The 18182-nt window shown below is 38.0% G+C and overlaps 1 protein-coding gene and 1 pseudogene across 1 annotated transcript; one reads left to right on the forward strand and one right to left on the reverse strand.

The window, feature by feature from the left end:
• Nucleotides 1-2698: 2698 nt before the first annotated feature.
• LOC119821719 (olfactory receptor 2AG2-like) lies at nt 2699-3649 on the reverse strand. Its single transcript, XM_038340850.1, has one exon. It carries the CDS (start codon nt 3647-3649, stop codon nt 2699-2701), a length of 951 nt encoding a protein of 316 aa, XP_038196778.1.
• A 13259-nt stretch (nt 3650-16908) lies between these two features.
• On the forward strand, nt 16909-17856 carry LOC119821775 (annotated as a pseudogene).
• Nucleotides 17857-18182: the final 326 nt, after the last annotated feature.

Consider the following 18182-nt stretch of genomic DNA (forward strand, 5'->3'; position numbering starts at 1 on the left):
GTACTTCTGTTCCTTCTTTTGAAATAGGAGTGGCTGCCTTCAGGATACTTGGTCTAGGTTGGGTTCATTGCCTAAACAACAGAATGCTTTTCTCATGGATTAATCGCTTGGTGGCTCAAAGTATTGAAGCAAATAGCTTTGTACCATTTTAAAGCAGTCTTTTGTCTTCTTCTCCCTGTTGTATTGGGGTATAAAAGTGTCTGGAAAATAAATGCAGGCAGATTTCAGTAAAAAAAAAAGAATTGAAGAAGAAAATTCTAATCAAATGGCTATAAATAACAAAGTTATTCTTTTTTTTTGTTTGTTTTCCAAAGTGGTTATATTAATGTAGCTCCCACCAATTGTACATTTGAACTCCAATTGGGCTACATCCTCATTAACACTTAGTGTTGTCTGGCTTTAATATTTTTGACAGTCTGATCTGTGTGAAATGTTTTCCCACTGTGGCTTTAATTTGAGTGCATCTGATTACTACTGAGACTACACAAATCATTGGCCAGTCATTCCACTTGTTATTCTTAAGAAATTTATGAGCTCTAAAAACATCAACAGACCAAAAAATCTAGGAGAAATTATACTAGCAAACCTGCATATAAAAAATGAGTTCTTCAGTATGAAAGAGACTTGAGAGGCAAAGATTAGATTACTCACTGGCAGAAGAAACATTACAAAATATTTCTGAAAGCATTCATGTAAACATGGAGAATAATTTATTTATATCTTTAATATGAAATTTGAAAACAAAACAAAATAATATGTCCAGTGATACTCTGAGATAAATATAGAGAGATGTAAGCAACTGATTCAAAATTCAAAATATAGAAACAATACAGTACAAATATTGAGAGTTTTGTTGCTTATTTTCTCATTTTATCATTCACTTCCTCTTTATCTTATAATCATTTTAAGTCACTACCATTTTAAAATTGTTTATTATAATCAATATATTTTTATAAGCCCCATGTTAATGGCAAAAAATCAATGTGTAGTAGCCTCATAAATAATAAAGAAGAAATTCAGCCCATTACTAGGGGGAAATTATTTAATTACAAGCAAGACTGTGAGAAATTAAAATGGAGTTGGAGTATATTGAAATGATGTAAATACAGTATTTGTATATGAAATTCTCAAAATTAACTTAAAAATTTTAAACTCAATAAAACAAATGATGATAGTACATTAAATGTGTATGAACAGTGAGGCATAGAATGGCTGGATGGAACTGCTTTTGAAAAGTCTACCTATATATTACCTATGATAGACTTATTTCTCTTTAGTAACACACCAATTTGAAGTGGAGCTATAAAAAATTTATTCCATATACAGAACCCACATAACAAAAGAATTCTGTGTGATGAAAAGTAAGAAACTCAAGTCAAACCAACACAAGGAGTGAAAGATGACCAATATATAAGATGGCTACTTCATCAAGAGGAAATAACAATTGTATATAAATATATAGGTGTCTTTATTTAGATATATAATCTTCCATGTTAAATATTTCTTTCAACATGAATACACCTCAATTTGTGAACTCTTCTTCAACCATACGTATGAAAAAAATATTTGTTTGTTACTGCAACAGAGATGAATCTGAAGAATGTTAAAGGAAATGTCAGGCACCAATAGAAAATTACTCTGTAAATTCATTTGTCTGTAGAATCTAAAGAAGTTGAGCTTGTAGGACAAGGTAAGAAAAAAGTTTACCTGAGGTAAAAATGCTCAGGAGGTGTTGGTTAAATAGCATACAAATAGCTTAGAAAGGAAGACAATTCACAAGGTCTACTACATATCATGATGATGATAAATACACTAAGGATATATTGCACACTTCAAAATTCTTGTGAGTGTATGAGATAAAACTTGCAACAATTAACTTCACGTTACAAATATAAAAACACATACTGTGCACCATGAATGAAGCAACATAAACTTGCTTTCCAAAGATCTTTACTATTCATTTATATAATAGCCAACAAGGTTTAAGCACAAATAAAGCATGCTGACATTTATTTACCCCATTTAATCTATACAAAATTTCATGAGATCAGGCTCCTCCCAGCATTGCTGGGAGATGAGCAAATTGAAATGGAAAAAGTGTGAATTTTATGTCAAAAGATGCACAGTCTAAAATAAAGAGGGCAAGGTAAGCTTAAAGAGTATGGTACTACTGTCTCCATTCATACTGTAAAATGTCCTTCAAATGGGGAACAGGATTGACCAAATTTTATCTTCTTGGGTACATCATCAAGAATCTGGATGAAAAGAAGCCATCCTCTGATGCTCAGAGCTGGAGATTAGTTTTTAAAAGTATCAGTGTTCCTAGCACTACATGATGTTGAAATAGAAAACAAATCCCTGACTGTTTACCTGGTCCAGTGCAAGGATGACATCAATCACACAATGTGCCTAAAATATCCAACTGGTAGTTCCTCATATGGTCTGTTTTAAATATTTAAAAATGAAGGAGCTCCCTAGACCAGGGTGATATGTGTCAGATGATTCAGCTGAAGTTCTCTATTCACACCAAATACAAAATTGAAAATAAAGTGAAAAATTATATATATATATATATATATATATAATATATAATATATATTAGTGTATATATATAATCTAATTCAGATAATAACATATAAAAATGGCTGAATATAGCAATTTGTTTGAAAAACAGTGAGAGCCAAACTGTGAGCCCTTACTAAAGAGTGGAGTGTACTGGCAGAATATGTCTCCCCAAGATCCTTTTAAAAGCCCCAATGACCTCCTTATTCCTCAAGCTGTAGATGAGGGGGTTCAGAGCTGGTGTGACAATTGTATAGAACACAGAGATGGTATTGTCTTGCTGAGGGCTGTGAAAGGAACTGGGTAGGACATACATGAAAGTGGCACCCCCATAGAACATCCCAACTATAGTCAAGTGGGAGGAGCAGGTGAACAGGGCTTTCTTCCTGCCTTCATTTGAGGGCATATGCAGGACAGTAGACAGAATTAGTGAGTAGGAGGTAAAAATGGCAGACAGGGGAAGCAAAAGGAATATCACCCCCGTTACATAAATCATGAGCTCATATTGAGAAGTGTCTATACAAGCCAACTTCAATAAAGGAGGAACCTCACAGAGCAGGTGCCTGATTTCCCGGGACATGCAGAAAGAGAAGTGCATCGTGTACACTGTATGCCCCAGTGCACTAAGGGATGCTAGGATCCATGATGTGGCCACCATGAGCCAGCAGATCTTTGGACTCATGAAAATCATGTAGTTTAGAGGATGACAAATGGCCACATACCTGTCATAGGCCATGAAGGCCAGAAGGAGGTCCTCTGAACCACCCAATGTCATTGCTGAAAACAATTGAAGTGAACAACCCACAAAGGATAAGGTGTTGTCTTGTAGCAGAAAATCCACAATAGCCTTGGGAGTGACAACTGATGTGAAGAGGAGGTCAATGAGAGACAGTTGCCTGAGTAGGAGGTACATGGGCACATGAAGCTGGGCATCCACTGTGATGACCAGAAGCAGCAGTCCATTGCTAGTCAGTGCCAACATATACAGGGCTGTGATTGCGGCACAGAGCAGTTCAGGGTATCCATTGTCATCCAGAATACCTACCAAGATGAAGCCACTTTCCAAGGTGGAGTTCCTGAGCTCCATTCTGAGTGGTCTTTTATGTTGCCTAGAAACAAATGCATTCTCAGTGGAAGCCTTTCTAAGGAAATTCAAACCAATCTGGAATTGCCCTAGGATACTGTGGGATAGCTAAAAAGGATATCATGCAGTACCCTTTTCTTTTCTTAGCTAAGAATATTTTCTGGTTTCTGAATGTTTTCACTGAATTTTGGTACAGCCTCAATTAAATAGAAAGCGGCACACTGAAAACTCTAAAACACTGAGAATCTTTTTATTACGCTATTAAGTAAATTTTACATAGGCAATTATCTTTATAAGCAGATAAAATCATGTCTGTCTGCATATTAATGAGCATTGATTTAAATTCTGTTTCTAGCTGAAGTCTGCTTGTGATTATAATTCAGATTTTAAAGATTAATTCATAAATAGTTTCATTTTCTTCATTTGACTGTTCTGCCTCTTCTTCCTGATTTAATTAATAGCTTCCTGACAAGAGGAGTCCTTGGTCCTTGAACAAGCATGATCCCTTGTAGTTTTCAAACAGACTCTTCTCCTTTATTAATACTTGCTATTCTTAGAAAATGGAAAGTAATTCTAAACTGGATTAAGTAGTGGGTGAGGTAGAATTTAATGACAATTTGGAAAGAGGAATATTTATTTAAAAGTGTACAAAAAATCAGATGGGCTTCACAGAGGCATGGCAGATGTCAATGTTTATAGCACATGACAAATAGTATCTTACAAAAATAAGACATGTCAAGTAAGGCCCAAAGCAAAACCATTATGTAGGGTTTAGAGAAAAATGCTGACTCTAACTAACAGTTTACAGTTTTCCCAGATCTTACCAAAAGGAAGGATGGACTATTGCCACATACTGAATTCATATGATAATTCCATTTGAAGAAGTGGAGAATGAAAGGAAATGAAGTATGTGGTGTAGTGTCTGTCTCTGTCTATGTCTCTCATACACACACACACACACACACACACACACACACGAGAGAGAGAGTGACTGAGAGACAGAGAGACAGAGAGACAGAGAGAGAGACAGAAAAATTCCATTTTAAGAATACATGTGTTTCACTGCTGGGTAAAAGAAAAAGGAATCATGAAATGGAAAGAGAAATGAAAAATTCACCATGAAATGTATCTGTTTTCCCACTGTACTTATTCCTTTTATATTATGTATCTCTACACCAGTTATGTCAAATCATGACCTTTAAGTGAGGGATCATAACTGGAAGGTTCACATGAGCCAATTCTTTTCATTCACCCAGTCAACATTTCCTGAGAACCTACAATGTATCAGGAACAGAACTTGATACTATAGTAACTTCAAAAAATTTTAAACACCTCACACAGAAATCTATATCATACAATCTTAATTATTGATAGTTAAATTAAAATATTGCATGTGGTGAACATAAAGAAGTTTCAGAAACAGACCTCCTGAGGATGTAGCGCATGAAGTGCAGTTACACATGAAAAGGATCTCGCTAAGTCAAAAAGCCCAGTATGCAAAAAGAGACAGTGAAAGATGGCACCATGAAGGTCAGTGCACAGAAGAGAAGTACAGCGTATCCTACCCAACTCTTTCCTCCATGAACTGTGGACAGATGTCAGCCAAAAAAAAAATGCCCTCTTAAAAATTATATGGCTTTGGGGGGCCTGGCCTGTTTGGATGCTCACCTTCCTAGACCTGGATGGAGGGGGGAGGACCTTGGACTTCCCACAGGGCAGGGAACCCTTACTGCTCTTCAGACTGGAGAGGGAGAGGGAGAGGAATGGAGGGAGGGGGAGGGAAATGGGAGGCGGGGAGGAGGTGGAAATTTTTAATAAAAAATTCATAACATAGCAAAAAAATTATATCTTACAGTTCCATGGCACCTAAACTTCTGCTTGCTCTATGATATCAAAATAAGTCTTACTGCAGAAACCGTGTGTGGAAGACCTTTGCTTACATAACCAAAAGAAAAGAAAAAAAAGACATTTGGGGTAGTGTTTCTGGCACATGTGAGACTTGAAAAAAATGCTTTTGTATAGATTTTTTGGACGATATCTGGAAAGAGAAGCAAATAGAGAAAGACAATTATCTGGCACATTCTTCTAGATTTCTGTGCTCAAGTGTGAACACTATTTTAAAGGAAAGAGGAGGAACGGGATTATATTAAGGTGATATAAGTAGAGCCTAGGATTTTATCCACTTCTCACTGAATCAAGACTCATGATTTTCCTCCTATCCTCATCATTGTCTCTTCTTTCTGTCCTTTAAAGAGGAAGAACAGGGCATGCACATGAGGCTAGCAAAGAAAGAATCTATTTCTAGAAAAATGGCTTTGCAGCATGGTGACCTCACAGCAAGAGTTGTCAGCAGAGATCAAAAACAATTCCATTTCTTAGAGATGGCCTGAGGAAATTCAGGACATGGAGCTTAAGATTTGGAAACATGGTTTCATATGTTTGTGCCCCATGTTATTGTGCTGTGCACTTAATTTTAAAAAATTTTTTCAAATGGCTTTTCTGTATTATTTTCAATGTCAAGCAGAAGGGACTTAAACTGGCATCACCCCTTTGAGGTAATATTTATGTGGTGTCTGATGCAGATGCCAGGAGCTTAAGGCAATCCAAGTCTATAGAAATTCAAGTACTGAGCTTTAACAGCCATCCAGCAGGATGAATTCTGGATGTTTAGATTGAAGGGAAGTGTTCCCAAACATTCAGAGTGGGTTATTGCATGGGGTATCTAGAAAGACTAGGGTTTGAAGACTGAGGAATGAGAGAATCTATGAGAATTTGGAGCTTTTGACATTGATTCTTAAAACATACAGCCCCCACATATTGTCTAAATCAGAAACAGAGACCTTACCTCTAACCCCAAAAGGCAGAGATGTTAAAGATGCTGATGACAAGAGAGGTGTTTCTTCTGTCAAGGTGATCTTCAGAGCCTGTGTGACTGGCCCTAAGATCAGGGAGAATTAGTCCTGCAGTAGCTTCTGTTGTGAGTCTTTTCTTTGAAGGAGATGGGTGCAGGTGATCAGCTGAGTTCTAGGACAAGAGCTCGGAAAGTGAGAGGCTAAAGCCCTCAGTATGTTTTTCATCTACTTTCATAGAAATTCCTTCTGTGACCTGCACACAGACATAGATTCAGATTCAGAAATAGTTGTTCATCATGCTTTGCTAGCACTGAAATGCAAATCACAAGTAAGTAGAGATTCTATTTTACTCCAACTCAGAATGGCTACCAAGACAGCAAACAACATATCCGAATTGTTCTGATTCTCATCTGCTCTCTATTGTAAGGGCCTGTGGTATAAAATGAGCAGTGGACGAACTTGAAGGAAGAGTGTGGGTAGGACTGCTGAGGGAAGACCAATATGTGCCTGCTTTCATCATCCCAGGGGCAGCAATGAATCCCAAGCTTTTTCCTGAGGGAGGCTCGACACTGTCATCCTTCAAGACGACATGACCTCCCTGGTAAATGCTTCTCCTGGAGACTGTATTTTAATGAAATCTCCAGCCATATCATCTGGCCTGCCACTATTGTATACTTCATCCTTTAAATAAGCTGTGGGGTCTGGGTTTTTCTCCCCAATATTGTCTTTTCTCAGTTTTGAATTTTTTTTCTGCTGCCATGCCCCCTACTATAATAGTCTTGTACTTTTACCCTCTGAAATCTTAAGCCCCAAATAAAACACTTTCTTTTATAAGTTGCTTTGGTAATTTTTTTAGGTTTATTTTTTTCAGCATTTAAAGCCAATTTAAGACTGGCTTACATGTAGGTCACATGCAGGGGCCACCAGATGGAATCAATTTACTATGCAACTCTCTGGCTGACAATGTTTTCCACTCTCTAGATCCATGATACTAGATAAATTCTCAATTTTAGCTGCAGCCATCCTTTATTCACAGTTATTTTACAACACAGGCTTAAATTTTTTCTGTCCTTAGTACTTTTGAAATCCAAGGTGAATGACCTCAAACATTAAATGTGAACTGTTCACAACACAGACCTGCCCTGCTCTCAGCAGAAGTTAGCCTCAGCCACTCCAGTCTTTCCACAGGTTGTGACTCTCTCTTTGTTTCCACTTAACATCATCTCCAGTGACTGCTTCTTTCTCATTCCTCTATTCTTGGGAACAGCATTCCTCATTCTCACTAGTCTTCCATTTCCTTGGGATGCCTTCTCATTGGCTACTTATTGTCATGCTTTTCCACCAGGGCCTTCTATACGAAGACCTTTGTGTTCATGACTATGAATATGTCATATACCTTTTTCACTGTGTATGATAACACAATTCCACCTGCTTCCATGTTGTCATTCTACTGAAATTTTAAAAACACAAATATGTTTGGATTCTGGAATTAAACTTGCTTACTCACTGAGTATTTACTTACTTATTATTTTTTACATCTGTACTGTAGTTTTTCTTCCATCCTCTGCTCCAAGTTCTTTCCCTCTACCTTCCCTTTCTCCCATCATCCACTCTTCCTCCTCAGTCTCTCTCTTCAGAAAAGGGAAGGACTTCCATTGATAGCTACCGACCATTATATATCAAGTCGAAGGCTGGATTAGGCTATATAGCAGGACAAAATGGCTCTAAAAGCAGGCAGCAAAGTCACAAACACTGCCTGCTTCCACTTTTGGGGATCCCACAATACCAAGCTACACAATTGTAACTTATATGCAGAAGGCCTAATTCAGTACCATGCAGGCTCCCTTGTCAGTTTATTACTGTGAGTGCAAATGGGCCCAAGTTAGTTGATTCTGTGGGTTTTCTTGCGGTGTCCTTGGCCACTCTTGGCCTTCCTCCCCTCTTTCACAGGGTTCCCTGAGATCTGCCTGATGTTTTGCTGTGGGTCTCTGCATCTTTTTCTCATAAGTTGTTGGGTAAAGTATCTCTGATGACAACTGGGCTAGGCACCAATTTATACATGTAGCAAAATGTCTTCAGGAATCACTTCATTGACTTTTTCCCCCTTTGTGTTTGGTTCTATTCTAGGTCTTTGGCCTATCCAGCCTCTGGTTCCTGGTCATTCTAGGCAGTGACAGGCATGGGCTTCCTCTTGTGGTATGGGTCTCAAGTTGGACCAGTCATTGGTTGACCACTCCCACAAGTTCTATGACACCATTACTCCAGCATATTTTATAAGCAAGATAAATTGTGGGTCAAAGGTATTGTGGTTCAGTTGATGTCCCAGTCCCACAGCTAGAATCTTTGCCTGGTTAAAGAAGATGGCCAGTTCAGGGACAGTATCCCCCATTACTAGAAGTCTTTGCTAGGGTCACCCTCATAGATTTCAGGGTGTTTGCACTGTATTGTGTTAACCTCCTAAAATGCTCCCCAATTCCAGTAATCTTTCTGAATACTCTCTCCTTCCATATCTCCCTCCTCTATTACCCCAGTCTCATCCTACCTCTTCCCATCCAAAAATGCCCCCATTCCACTCACAAAATCTATTCTATTTCCACTTCTCAGGGAGAGTGATTTGTGCTTCCTACGTCTTATTACTTATAGCTTATCTGTATCTGTGGATTATAGCATGTTTATCCTTTGCTTAAAGCTAAAGTCCACTTATAAGTCAGTACATATAATGATGGTTTTTCTGGGTCTGGGTTACCTCGCTCAGGATGATTCTTTTTTTTTTTTCATTCTCATGGTTTATTTTTTTTTATATTTAAAAATTTCCATCTCCTTCCCTCCTCCTCCTCCTCCCTCCGCTCCTCCTCCCCCTTCCCGCCCCTCCTTCTCCCCCTTCCCTCCCCTTCCCTCCACCCCTACCTCCCCTCCCTCCCTCTCAAGGCCAAGGAGCCATCAGGGTTCCCCACTCTATGCTAAGTCCAAGGTCCTCCCAACTCCCCCCAGGTCCAGGAAGGTGATCGACCAAGCTGAGAAGGCTCCCACAGAGCCCGTTCATGCAGAAGAATCAGAGCCCAGCGCCAATGTCCTTTGCTTCTCAGTCAGCCCCCGCTGTTGGCCACATTCTTTAATTGAGAGACATCTAGGTTGTTTCCAGTCTCTGGCTATTATGAGCTATTAACACAGTTGAGCAAATATCCTTTTGGTATGGTGGAGCATCCTTTGAGTATATGACCAGGAACAGTATAGCTACTTGTGCCTTGAGGTAGATCTTTCCCTAATTTTCTGAGAAACCACCATATTGATTTCCATAGTACAAGTTTGCACTCCTGCCAGCAGTGGAGGAGTATACTTCTTATTCCATATCCCCTTGTTCTAGCATGAGATGTCATTTGTGCTTTTGATCTTAGCCATTTCGACAAGTGTAAGATAGAATGTTAGAGTCATTTTGATTTGTTTTCCCTTATGGCTAAGGGTATTAAACATTTCTTCAAGTGTTCCTCAGATATTTGAGATTCCTCTGCTGAGAATTCTCTGTTTAGATCTCTGTCCCCATTTTTAGTTGGATTATTTGGTTTGTTGTTGTTTAATTGTTTGAGTTCTTTATACATTTTGAATATCAGCTCTAGGTCAGATGTGGGGTTGGGGAAGATCTTTTCCCAGTCTTTAGGCTTCCATTTTGTCCTTTTAATGGTGTCCTTTGCCTTACAGAAAACTTTTTAGTTTTATGAGGTGCCATTTATTGTTGATCTTAGTGCATGTGTGACTGGTGTTCTGTTCAGGAAGTGGTTTCTTGTGCCCATGTGTTCAAGGCTATTCCCCACTTTCTATTCTATCAGGTTTAGTGTATCTGGTTTTATGTTGAGTTCATAGGTCCACTTGGACTTGAGTTTTGTGCAGGGTGACAAATATGGATCCATTTGCATTCTTCTACATGGTTACATCCAGTTAGAGCAGCACCATTTGTTGAAGATGTGTTCTTTTTTGCCATTGTGTATTTCTTGCTTCTTTATGAAAAATCAGGTGTCAAATATATGGATTTATGTCTTTTGTGTATATATATATATATATATATATATATATCGTGCCACGATTCCTTATAACGTATCAATTGGGAATCATTTTTCCTTGCTGAATTTATTTTATTGTGAGTGTGTTATCTGAGGCTGCTCATGCATTCCCTGACTTGAAATAACCACACAGAAAACTTTATTAAATGCAATGCTGTTTGGCCAATAGCTTAAGTGTATTTCTGGCTTTATATCTTAAGGTAACCCATTTCTATTTATCTGTGCATCATCATGAGGTTGTGGCTTACCAGAAAAGTTTTGGTGGGCTCCAGTGGAGGAGTCTGTCTCTGGCGGCAGCTACATGACTTCTCCTGACACCAACGATTTTCTATATATCTTTTCAAGTCTGGCTATATTCTGTTAAGCCATTGGCTGAAAGCAGCCTCTTTATTCATCAACCAATAAAAGCAACACATAGACAGAAGGACTTCATGTTTTTCCCTTTTCTGTTTAAATAAAAAGGAAGTTTTTAACTTTAACATAGTAAATAACATATAACAAAAGTTATCGAGCAAGAATTACAGTTACAATATCTATATCTATCTTTTATCGTAAATAAGGAAAACTATAACTATAATTATTCTTCAGTTTCATCAAAGATGCCAGAAGGATTTAATATTACCTAAATAAACAGGAAGTTCATTGTAAGCAACTTCCAAACCTCTAGAACTGACAGAGACATCTCACTCAAAGTTCTTCTGTAACTTTGGGGCATCCAATCTTTAGCCCACAGGCCCATAGTATCTGGCAGACTTTTCCATGAATCAAGAAATTTGAAGATCTGTTCTGCCTTGCAATAGTAAAAATCAATCAAAGGTATGAGGAGACATCAAAATGCCAAATGTTTTAAGTGTGGTAGAACAGGACATCTGAGAAGGGATTGTAGACAAGGAGTTCCTAGAAATAATATCTTCTCTGGGATTGGCAAAAATAAAAGGTATCAACCTTTTAGATTATGTAGGAGGTATGGCAAAGGCTGACATTGAACCAATGATTGCAGATCAACAAAGGGCAGACAAAGCAGCCTGATACCATTGGGAAACTCCTTGGGGGGCCTCTCACAGGCCCCAAGTCAAACATGTTACAGTCATTGCCAGTCATTGTGGAGGACATGTCTCAACAGAAAAATTTAAAACTCCATTGCCTCCTGTAAAATACCATACTGTTCTGGATAGTGGAATAAACATGAAGGATGAATCAAAAATTCCAAAAGGAAATAAGAAACATATAATTTGGCAGACTTCTATAAACAATCAAAGAACAAAGTTAAGAATGCATATAAATAACATTGTAACTGAGGGATTACTAGACATGGATGCAGATGTGAGTACCATTACTCCAGGGTTTGGCATCCAAATTTGCCTCTTCAAGAGAAGATGTTCAATTTCTAGGAATTGGAACCTTATCTCAAGTAAAATAAAGCACTAGATGGGTTGAATGCTTAAGGCCACAAGGACAATGAGGAAGGCTAAGGCCACATGTGGCTAATATCAGAGTAAACCTATGAGGTCATGACCTGCTGCAGGAATGGAATACTCATATTAATTTTCCTGCAATCCCCGAAACTCATGTTTCTGGGAAGGGTCTTATAAGGTACTATACACAAGGGTCACCAGTTATTTGGGCTATCCAAGAACATAAAGCAACTAGCAGAACTTTAGAGGTACCAATGGCCCTACCTTTAAAATGGTTAACTGAGAAACCAATAGGTGTTAAACAATGGCCTTTAACAGAAAAGAAACTGCAGGCTTTAGAACAGCTGGTACAGGTACAAATAGATGCTCAACATATTGAAGAATCAATCAGCCCTTGGAATTCTCCTTATTTGTTATTCAAAAGAAATCTGGAAAATGGAGAATGGTGGCAGATCTAAGAGCTGTCTACAAGTTTAACCAACCTATGGGCTCTCTACAGTCTGGAATTCTTCTGCCTTCTCTATTATCAAAAATGGCCTCTTATAGTTATTGATTTAAAAGATTGTTTCTTCACTAAACCTTTACAAGTAAAGGGCAGAGAAAAATTTGCCTTCACAGCGTCTATTTTTAATAATTCTCAGCCTACTAGGAGATACCAGTGGACCGTCCTCCCACAAGAAATGCTCAATAACCTACCCTGTGCCAATACTTTTAAATCAGCTATTGGAAAAAATACATAAACAATTTTCTAAATCTATAATTTACAATTACATGGATGACATTTTGCTATCTGATTCAAATGTAGATACTTTAGAAAGAATGTTTAAAGAAGTAAAGCAAGTTTTGCATAAATGGGGATTACAAATTGCTCCTGAAAAAATACAAAGAAGAGAGTCTGTCAGTTACCTAGGTCATAAAATAGGTTTACAGGAAATTAGAACACAAAAGGCACAAATTAGGAGAGACTGACTGTGAACTCTTTATGACTTTCTAAAATTGTTAAGAGACATTTCCAGTCTGTGACTGGTTATTTGGATAACACTTGATCTAATACTTCATTTAAATAAAAGCTTAGATGATAATAAATACTTAAAGAGTTCCTTGGAATTAACAGCTGACACTTAAAAGGAATTGACTGTCATGGAAGAGAAATTACAAGAGGCACATGTGGATAGGGTGAATCCAAATTTTAATTGATTCCTAGACGTATTGCTTTCCAGAGGAGTGTTTAGAGGTAAATCTTTTTTCCTTTTCACTTATTATTATTCATTGGTGACAGTTTAGCTGTGCAAAGATAGTATAACTATATAATTTTGTTCCTTCAGCACTTAAGGAAGACATTTCTTTCTTTTTCCATTACTGTCATTAAAGTATATTTATATGTGTCTTTGATCTCTTGGAGTATTTGAAATAATTTAATAAAAGCAGACCACCAGGATTTATCCCTACTACTTTAACTAGCTTTTCTGGAATAAACTCTCTTTGGATGGATAACTTTCTCAACCTGGATATAGTAGGGAGGGCCTTGGACCTTCCCCAAAGCAATGTGCCTTACCTTCCCTGAGGATTGGATGGAGGTAGGGTCAGATGGAGGTGGAGGGAATGGGAGGAGGGGAGGGAGTGGGAACTGAGATCAGTGTGTAAAATGAAAAAAGATATTTTGTTTTCTTTTAAAAAATAAAATGTCTTGTAGTCTACTCATGTCAAGCTATTCAACTGAAGGAGAAAAAAATGTCAAATGCCTCAGAATAGATGAAGAAAATGTCAAAGCATGAGAAATTTGAGTTATCAGTGTATGTACTGCTGAAGGCTATCAATAAACTACTGTATTCATAGCTTTAAAAAAAAGTAGACCCTCTTGGACTCTAGTATTATATGATTGTTAAAAATTATTATTATTTCTAATCCTATTCCTGAGAAATCTGAATGTTTTCTTCAGTCATCATCTATGATATCAAGACATGAGTACATATAGAAACTGCCCAGAGTTTACAGAAGTCAATAGAATGAAGCACTCCCATGCATAAACTCTATGTTGAGCAGTCCTAGAAAAGAGGGAATAGTTTGGCCTACAGAGGCTATAATAAATATGTGGAGCAGTGTCACACAAAACCTATAAAAAACCTACCTTATAGTCAAGGGCATAGGGCCATACATTCTAGAAGTCTGAGCTAATCAGCTGCTAGTGTTTCATTTATGGCTAAACAGAAATGTAGGCTCCTTGGCTTTATGCTAGTGCTGTGTGCATATAAGCTCAGAATTTGCAAATATAAGGAAGTTTGGCATTGTATACAAAGAGAAGAGAAACTTAGGACCTCAGATCTCATTACTGACAAAAGACTTTAAGAGAAGCAAGCCAGGAAACACACCCAAGGGAATTAATTAGTTCTATTTTGTAGAATATTTCCATTTCAATTGTGGTATAGTCTCTCAGAATATATGAATGGAATAAAACTTTTGAGCATCATTTTGAACTTCTACTTGCTTCATGGAGATTTGATCTCTACTTCTGGGTAGTAGCCAGACAAGAGAAATGTGGGCAACAGGACCCAAGAACAGTTTGAAAACTTACATGAAGTTGGAGGAGCTTCATCATTGCAACCAGTTAAATGGAATGTGTTTCTACTAATTCTCAAGTATGAGAACAGAACATTAAAGCCATTTTCTTGCTCCATTGGTCACTACCTAAAGTGTGTTAACTGACTGACTGTTCCAATGCCCCGTTCAGAGTACATCTGTGGATGAGAGGAAGGAATAAAGTAGCACTGACACCCAATATTGGAAGGATGCTTAACATATTTTGTCAGTTTAGCAAAACCTAATTCAATAGAAAACTATTGGAAAAATACAATATTTTTCTTCCTCATTTGTAATGCAATATCCTTAATCATTAAGAAGCCCCTAGGGAAGCTGGAGGGGTTAGGTAGTTAGACTTCTGAGCACACAAGGTAAGAAATTTGTATCAGTTTAAATGAAGTGTGTAACCTCCCTTTATTGTGTTTTGAGTAAAAAAAATCAGTGTAGAGGAAACTAAAAATTATTAAGTTTCTGTGTCAATCAGGTTTCATAGTACTTTAAATCCATGACTCTTTCAGTCTCTTTGTTTTTGATATATGCATTTTCTAGGCCTATGAACCTTCTTCCTTTTTGGAATCACAATACCTATATTTATACATTGTACATATCTCTAGATTATGATAATACATATCAGATAGATGATGCCCTCAAAATACCAAGTGAATTGATGATATTTGTTCTATATTCTCATATCTTTTAACTATTAGGGTACTAATAACCTCCAAAGAAACCAGTGAGAATAATGAAATGTTAATGTGCATGATATGCCTAAATGATTTGTAAAAGGATGCCTCACTTTTACATCTTCAGCTTCATGCTGAGTTTGTTTCGTCTGTCCAGTCTGGTGATGTATCACACAGGTTCCTTTCAATCTCGGACTCTTTTCTCCACTGGCTTCTCCATGACTATTGGCACCATGTACCAATAGCAGCTCACAAAAGGAAGCTCTTCCTTTGAATTCCTGTGGCTTCTTCTTTCTAGTGCAAATGCTCTGCACTTGCAGAGCAGGGAAAGCAAGCTTCAGGACCCAGAGGTTGTATTGGGGTAGGATTACTGGGGTTAATTACAATACAGAACATTTGCACTTTCCTTCCTTTTCCATCATTTCTCACAAACACAAACAGACTCACTTTAAAAAAAAATATTATGCTTCTGTTTCTTCCCAGGCACACACTATATAACAGTCTGCTAAAAACAGATATGTTCACATTGATTCTAAAAATTTAACTCTAAGACCAATACTTTCTCAAACGAGTATTGTCTAGTATCAGACATCATCTTCTTCAAGTCTTAGAGGATGTAGGACTAGACAACAGGGGTCACTAATTGCGGCGAACCCCCCTGGCCAGCAGGGAAGAACGACCACCGAGTCGAGGATTCTTCTCAAATCACGCTTTATTGGAGCCTCTTGGTTGTAGGGAGAGCAGGAAGCGAAGGGCCCGGAGCACTAAACGGCAGCCGCTTATATAGGGAGATCGGACACGGGTCATGCCTGGATTGGCTACTCACTCATCTTTCGATGCCCCCGGCCACGGGATTGGCTAAGATTACTGCGCACTATTGCGCATGCGAGAGGTTCCATCTACAGCCTTGCCATATATGGAGTTGTTTACTCGGTGGTGCAGGAGCTCAGCGCCATCTTGTAATGGCGGCTAGCAAATCGGCTCCCTGCAACTAATATGAAAAAAATCTGTGCTTTTCCAATGGGATTTTCTTAAAATGAATGTGAAATTATGAAATGTAGAAAATAAGATGAATGATTTTGTGCATGTCTAAAATTCCATAATTTGAGAGCCTGAGTCAAGAGGTTTATAGATTACAGCCAGCTACATAGAAAGACATTCTCATTCTCAAAAATGTGCAAAACAATAATGGCAAAGAAATATGAGCAAATCAAAAGCATCAGAAGTAATTTGTTGAAATTACATTTTTGTACCAATTGGAAATTCACACTTAAATAATGTCTATACAGGAAACATATAGGGATATCTAAGCTATTAGTCAAATAGTTACACTAAAGTGCATGCACAACAGACTATTTCTTTACTCTTCACAGAGAAGTAGTTAATCTTTCTTAAAGGATTCTTCTTCAGGTAGAATGTCATGGGAAATATTTTCATGAGGTGGCCTATAATTGTTAGCTCTTAGTTATTACTAACATAAACTCATATTAGATAGGTCTACTATCAAAATAGAATTGAGACTTAGAAATCTTGAAATTGAGAAGCAAACATAGTTACTTGTGGGAAAGAGTATCATATTATTGGAGTCATGATTTGTATCTGATGCTACAAAACTATGGTTCATATTTGCAAAATGTCAATGAACTATCTGTTCCTAGGAATATAAGGAAGTTTCACTGAATGGAGCTCTGGAACTCCACCATGGTAAATGGTTTCATCTTGGTGGGGATTCTGGATGACAGTGGCTTTCCTGAACTGCTCTGTGCCACATTCACAGCCCTGTATATGTTGTCCATGGCCAGCAATGGACTCCTACTCCTGGTCATCACCATGGATGCTTGGCTCCACATGCCCATGTACCTTCTGCTCTAGCAGCTCTGTTTCATGGACCTCCTCCTGACATCAGTTATCACTCCCAAGGCTGTTGTAGATTTTCTGATTAAAGACAACATCATCTCTTTTGGGGGCTGTGCCCTTCAGATGTTCTTGGAACTGACACTGGGTGGTACAGAGGACCTTCTTCTGGCCTTTATGGCATATGACAGGTATGTGGCCATTTGCCATCCTCTGAACTATATGATCATGAAACCTAGAATTTGCTGGCTTGGGGTAGCTATATCATGGACCCTGGCATCTCTGAGTGCAGTGGGACATACTGTCTACACCATGCAATATCCTTTCTGCAAATCTAGGAAGATCAGACACCTACTCTGTGAGATCCCTCCCTTACTGAAGCTGGCCTGTGCAGACACCTCCAAATATGAGCTCATGGTTTATGTAATGGGTACGACCTTCCTACTTTTACCTCTTGCTGCTATTCTTGCTTCTTATACACTAATTCTTTTCACTGTACTTTACATGCCTTCACGAGAGGGCAGGAAGAAAGCCCTTGTCACCTGCTCCTCACACCTTACTGTGGTTGGGATGTGGTATGGGGGAGCTTCATTCATGTATGTCCTGCCCAGTTCCCTCCATACCCCCAAACAAGACAATATCTTCTCTGTTTTCTATACAATTGTCACCCCAGCTCTGAACCCACTCATCTACAGCCTGAGAAATAAGGAGGCCACTGGGGCTTTGAGAAGAGTCCTGGGAGGACGGCTTTTGCCAGCACACTCTACATTCTAAGTCTCCTCAAAAATCAGAATTTCTGCAATAAGTGAAATTCCCTCTGTAAATCAAAACACTAAAACATATATCTTTTGAATATATGTTTTGAGGTTTGGACTATATATGGTAAATGTGCTTTGAATCTATTCTTCATGAGATATTTATAGAATGTGGTTTGCCTGTTTAAAAATATTTTTATAGTTTTTAAAAGCTAGCCTTTGTTTTCTATAGTATCTGCTTAGTTAAAGGTTCCAAATACTTTGCCCATTAGATATGAACCCTGAATGTTTAAGTATATATTAGGCCAAGATAGGAGAAAATACTTACAAGTGAAATTTTCAGAT

This window comes from Arvicola amphibius, chromosome 1 (assembly GCF_903992535.2).
Source record: "Arvicola amphibius chromosome 1, mArvAmp1.2, whole genome shotgun sequence".
Taxonomy (NCBI): domain Eukaryota; kingdom Metazoa; phylum Chordata; class Mammalia; order Rodentia; family Cricetidae; genus Arvicola; species Arvicola amphibius.

Coding starts and splice junctions, on each gene's coding strand:
- LOC119821719 (XM_038340850.1), bottom strand. CDS start 3,649: ATGGAGCTCAGGAACTCCACCTTGGAAAGTGGCTTCATCTTGGTAGGT.